This window comes from Ictalurus furcatus, chromosome 14, assembly GCF_023375685.1.
Source record: "Ictalurus furcatus strain D&B chromosome 14, Billie_1.0, whole genome shotgun sequence".
NCBI lineage: Eukaryota > Metazoa > Chordata > Actinopteri > Siluriformes > Ictaluridae > Ictalurus > Ictalurus furcatus.
In genome coordinates, this window is record NC_071268.1 from 19,971,717 (window position 1) to 19,977,810 (window position 6,094).

The 6,094-nt window shown below is 38.9% G+C and overlaps 1 protein-coding gene across 1 annotated transcript; it reads left to right on the plus strand.

Annotated features, from left to right (window-relative positions):
* Positions 1-1,831: 1,831 nt before the first annotated feature.
* On the plus strand, positions 1,832-5,684 carry pim3 (Pim-3 proto-oncogene, serine/threonine kinase). Its single transcript, XM_053641321.1, has 6 exons — positions 1,832-2,384; positions 2,609-2,718; positions 2,847-2,897; positions 2,998-3,361; positions 4,243-4,419; positions 4,518-5,684. Exons 1-6 carry the CDS (start codon positions 2,297-2,299, stop codon positions 4,703-4,705), a joined length of 978 nt encoding a protein of 325 aa, XP_053497296.1. The 5' UTR covers positions 1,832-2,296; the 3' UTR covers positions 4,706-5,684.
* The last annotated feature ends 410 nt before the right edge of the window (positions 5,685-6,094 follow it).

The following is a 6,094-nucleotide window of genomic DNA, read 5'->3' on the forward strand; positions in this document are numbered from 1 at the left end:
TTACCCAGATGTACTAAAAAAATTTAAGTATCAATGGGAATATACTTCAATTACATATTTTTTTTCATATGAATTCATAGGGGTGTTATATAGGTGTACAACACTGTTGCACACCTATATTTATCAAATATTTTTTATAAACCTGTGTTTTGTTTGAAATTGTTTGATATCCATTGTTCACATATAAATTCATATAAATTCAGTTGAACCAAGACAAATTTTCACAGCCTTCTTTGCTCATATTTACCAAGGGTGCCAATATTAGTTGAGGGCACTGTACTTATAGAATTTACTGTATCTTCAAAATGCCATCCATACTCATCCATGACACTGCAGGTACCGACTGGCCCTTTGGTGCACTATATCCATGTTTAACCCCCAAGCTGGTGAATGTACAAAGCCTGGTGAAAGCTGTCCTGGATTGCACCAACATTTCTCAGAAAAGACTGTTACTTTGGAGGAATTGAGAGGCATAAATACTGTAGCTGCGATATGGCTAGTTTATTGTTATTGTAAATTAATAGCATGTACGCATGTATAGACTTAGCACTAGGCAAAGGTAAGCAACTGCGTAGGGCCCCCAGAAGCCAATGGCCCCCTAAAAATGCAAATTAGATATATTCTTAACTATTAACGCTAAATAACGTATGTTGAAAATTTAAATATCTTTGTTAAAACACTTAATAGGGCCTCATTCCTATATTTTGCCTAGGGCCCCTGAATCACTAAATCCCTCTGCCACTGCATATCTGTCACATATCGAGGTTGAGGAAGTAGCAAGTGCAGATAATGACATTTATTTGAACAAACATACTATGAAACAAAGACACTAAGACAACTTGGTATAACACTGTGGCATGAAACAAAACACAGAGACATAAACAACAAGGGTCTAGGACAACAAAAGACCAGCAGACAGTGTAGACAATGACTATATATACAGGAGTGCTCATTAACAAAACGTGAATCAGGTGCAGGTGGTCGTGTGACAGCTAATGCAGTGCAGTGGCTGATGGGAACTGGAGTCCAGAGTTTCTTGATACATGACAATATCGATGAAATGTTCTATTGTGACCAAATCAACCACATACCCAGGACATATTGTACAGTAAATCATCTATTCTAAACCAGGAATTTTACAAACCAATTTGCTATCATGGTTATTCCTAACCTAATTAGTACGAAAACGAATTGCTTTCAGGGCCATCTCAATGTACTATTGATTTTCTACTTTCTACTTCTATTGAAACTCAGTGGTGCCTCTGGAAGAACCTGCAAAACCCTCTTAAAAACAATTCATTAAGGGTTCACTGGGTTCTACTTTCAAATAGGAAAAGCACTTTGTTGTAAGGCCCCTCTAGAGCTGAAGAATGCTTAAGGGGTCTAAATTTCATGTAGTGTAGGCCTGTACAATGCATGTCTTGGGACTGGGGGAGGAAACTAGAGTACCTTGAGGAAACCCCCAAAGCATGGGGAGAACTTGCAAACTCTGCGCACACACAGGGTGGCACTGGGAAACAAACCCCCAACCCTGGAGGTATGAGGCAAACGTGCTAACCACTAAGCCACCATGACCCCATTATTATTATTATTATTATTATTATTATTATTACTGTTATTATTAGTAGTAGTAGTATTAACAATAATAATAGGCTAATACTAATTAGTTAGCTGTTATATAGCTTAACGGCACACTTTTCCGCGTGTTGTAAGCCAATTAAGGTTGGGCTTTTTTTTTTCAGGTTTATCCTATCACAGTATGTACTGGTTTTCCATTTCATATGCCGTAAGCTTTCAGACTGTGTCCTTGGGCGCTTCTCTCTATAGTTCCCTAGTGTAGATATTTACAGCCACAGATAGGAATATTTAAATTTTATTATAATGACTTTAGCTTAATCACGTTTCATTATATCTGAATTTATTTTACTTGATGGTTTTTATTTTATTCATAGCCTATATCTACCGCAGCGGATTTTTGAGTGTTCTTTCGGTATTAGTGTGAGATCAGCATGGCGGAGGGATTTGCACAATGCGTCTCTGAAGCTCTAAAATGATGATGAGTGTTGGTCCTCACTCTTGCACACACACACACACACACACGCGCGCGCTCGCGCGGACTTTTGCAGTGGAGCGCAGTGTTCAGACACACACACAGGATTTAGTTGGCTCTGTTACTATGGCTGGGAAAGAACATTAGAGTTATAGGATACATGAGATTTTATTTAGGCTATACTTAGAACATTTTATTTAACTTGGTGGATTTTGGAGATTCGTTCATTTCCAGATATCTTCAAAGATGCTGCTGTCCAAATTTGGATCTTTTTCTCACATTTGCGGTACGACTAACATTGACCACTTGCCAGTGAAAATTCAGCTGCAGTCAGGTACTTTTTGCAAACAGTTTTCTATAACCTATTTTTTCTTAGATGTATTACTCTGAAAAGTGCATTAAATTAAAACGTGGAATTTCACAATTTAGTGTAGCCTAACCCATCAGCATAGACGCGCGCGTGTGTGTGTGACCTCAAATTTGGAGCCATTTTGTTGCTCCTAGGGACTAACGTACGCATTTTTTCTATTTCACATCAGTGGTGTTTATTTCTTACAGCTAAAGTGGAGAAGGAGCAGTTTGATAAGGTGTACCATGTGGGCTCGGTGCTGGGAAGCGGTGGATTCGGGACTGTGTACGCCGGCACTCGCGTTTCAGACGGTTTGCCGGTAAGTGAGGTTTTGCTTTGTTTTGCTGGCAGCAGCACATGGCCTCGGTCAGCGCGGAAACAACGTGGCAAGTGTGTGTGTGTGTGTGTGTTTCATCTGAGGGTTCTCTGTGTGTGTCTCTTATTCAGGTCGCTGTTAAACACGTGGCCAGGGAAAGAATTTCCGAATGGGGCACAATTGTAAGTATTAGGCTATTACTGTAGGTTACATAGAGATTATATAGAATGAATTATATGTATGTATTTATGCCATCTCTGGAATGTCGCATCTCCTTTGCAGAACGGCTCACTGGTCCCGCTGGAGATTCTCATGATGAAGAAAGTGGGAAACACATTTCAGGGTGTTATTAAACTGATCGATTGGTACGAGAGGCCTGACGGGTTTTTGATCATCATGGAGCGGCCGGAGATGGTTAAGGATTTATTTGACTACATCACCGAAAAGGGCGCACTGGATGAGGACACAGCCCGGGGATATTTCCGCCAGGTCCTGGAGGCTGTGCGACACTGTTACAGCTGCGGTGTCATACACCGGGACATTAAAGACGAAAATCTGCTGGTCGATTTACGCACAGGAGAGCTTAAACTCATCGACTTTGGTTCAGGGGCCATTCTCAAGGATACCGTGTACACTGAGTTCGATGGTAAGTCCTTGACTTTGACCCCCGTTAAGCAAGCTTTAAACCGACGTGTTAAAAAGTAACTGATCGGTTCATACAGACGTGTGTTATGTTTATTATAGCCAACCCAGATTTTTGACCAAATCAGACCTGTTTTATTATAATTTGATAGAATAGCATCAAATGCTGATAATGATAATGAGAGCTGACAACACTTGAAAGAGTGCCCTTGATTCTCTATATGCGTATCACTGTTGTGAAATCTGAGTAGAGACGTCACGTGACTGTTGTTTTTGTTTGGTAACCATGTTCGTGTTGGATGTCGGTGGTCGGTACAGAAACCTCTAGACAAGAGGCTTTCTTATGGGAAATGACTCATGCTGAGCGTATTTAAACACACCACTGTACGTACTTTGACGTGTTTGAAAGCGTTAACTGCCTTAGTTACTTTGTTTTTATTATTATTCCCTGCTACTCTATGATGGAGACGGATTTGTACTGGGGGAGGGGGATTGGGTGGATGCTGACCACGCCCCTTCTTGTCACCTGACTCAGCTTTTCTTGCAATATTGCTTTGTAATCCAAACGCTTAGAGATTATAATACTTATTATTATTATTATTATTATTATTATTATTATTATTATTATAAAGGATGCTTCACAAAGATAACAAGAACCCCAAGACAAATATAAAACATTCTCTCACACAAAATGAGAAGTTGTTTTAAATAAACGTTTTAAGACTGAAATATAAAGAAGGAAATAATATTTACAGAGAGACATACAAGTCATGTGACAAAGTGTTGGGGCTATGACACTAGCTGAAAAGATTTTGCAGTAAATTCTTCTCAGTGTACAGTTGATTGCAATCTGTAAAGTATTTAATCTTTTTTTTTTAATTGCAGGTACAAGAGTCTACAGCCCACCAGAATGGATTCGCTACCACAGGTACCATGGACGTTCTGCAACGGTGTGGTCACTTGGTGTGCTGCTGTATGATCTGGTTTGTGGAGACATACCATTTGAGCATGACGATGAGATTTTGAAAGGTCATCTCTTCTTCAGAAGGACAATCTCCCCTGGTATGCACATCATTTTACCTGCCATACCATATAGCAAAATTACATTTCTTGGTTCATTTTAAAGATATAATTACCGTTTCCTCCTTGGTCCTCTGCAGAGTGTCAGCAACTCGTCAAGTGGTGTCTTAGCTTGAGACCATCGGACAGACCTACATTGGAACAAATATTTGAGCATGAGTGGATGCATACAGAGAAAGACTCAAAACCTCTGACCGGGGACATCACACTTCATGCAATCCGCACAGACTCATCATCCAGCACAAGTTCAAGCAAAGAAAGCCTCTGACAGCAATGGATATACTAACTGATCATTTATCACCCAAAATAGTTTGGACTTAATTTTTTTTTGTTTCAAATTAATATTTTTTTTTAACACTCATGGGAAGTGCAAATGCAGTAATGCTAGCAACCCTATGGCCATACTCTTTGCTCTTATAGAGCCTATTATTTTAATTTAGTTTGAACTGTTACTTACTAGTGCCTTTTTCATCCCTAGAAAGCTGCTTGGTGGGACAATAAAAACTTTTTATTTGCTCCCTCGCCCCCTTGTGGTGGACTATGTTCTCTCTCCACCTCATTGCCACACGCATTCTACTACATCTCAGCTCTTGCCACATATTGGCTTTTGGATGGTAGATACTTTTAGTGAATTGCACAATCAATGCAATATGAATAGATTTCAAGTTTTTGAATACAAGTATTTGTATTTATTTATATTCACTCCCATGTGTTATTTATTCATATGAAGCAAACATTCCACATTCTGTGGCTATTTATTTATTTATTCATTTTATGAATAATGCTAGATTTGATACCCATGCCTTATCCTGTAGTTAAATTGAAATACCCACAAATAAACTATGCCTGTCTTATACTGATACACATTTAAGTGGGGAGTGTTTAAGTGATTGCATTCTAATGTACCTTGACTCTAGAAGCTGTTATCTGTTTTCCATGCTAGATGAAATTAACATTCTAGTTCATACGTCCACTGTGACTGTGGATTTCTCCCTTTCTGCATTGTTTCACAATGCAGAGTTTATTTTTTTTTTATAACAATAAATTTGTTCATCTGAAACTTGTTTAATACTATTTTGTCAAGCATATCCATGTAACATCCAGCAGGATGCATGTACCACTGCAATGATTCCCATTTGAGATGCAAAGGATATCCTTTTTATTGAGCTTTTTAAAAAAGGATTTTCTTGTAGTTTGTACACATAAATTCTGCCTGTTAAGGAAGCTAAATTAACTCATAATCTCACAAAAATGTTCTCTTTCATGTATGGCATTACATCAGTGGTAGAGTAAGCAATAAATAGCCTACTGTATTCATATCCCATAACTGCATTGATGCTGCCCTGTAAAGCAGGTGTTCTCAATTCCTCGAGACCTCCTACCCTGCAGAGATTGAAGTTAAATTTACACACAGCATATATGATCCAGCTGATTAGGGTTAGGACCTCGTTTCTGAAAAGCACTTTAAAGTTCAAATGTGATGCTTGCTGCACAGTGTAACAGCTGAATGTAATGCTTTTTGGAAACATGGACCAGTTTGTCATCTTGCCCTTAGGGAAATTGATCATTACTTGGTGGAATCCAGTGAAATGCACACACACACAACAGAAATAAGTCGGTTTGTGCATGCTGGTCAACCTCAACTATTAGATATGAC

Coding starts and splice junctions, on each gene's coding strand:
- pim3 (XM_053641321.1), top strand. CDS start 2,297: ATGCTGCTGTCCAAATTTGGATCTTTTTCTCACATTTGCGGTACGACT. Junction 3,362..4,242: donor CGTGTACACTGAGTTCGATG/GTAAGTCCTTGA, acceptor TTTTAATTGCAG/GTACAAGAGTCTACAGCCCA. Junction 4,420..4,517: donor CAGAAGGACAATCTCCCCTG/GTATGCACATCA, acceptor GGTCCTCTGCAG/AGTGTCAGCAACTCGTCAAG.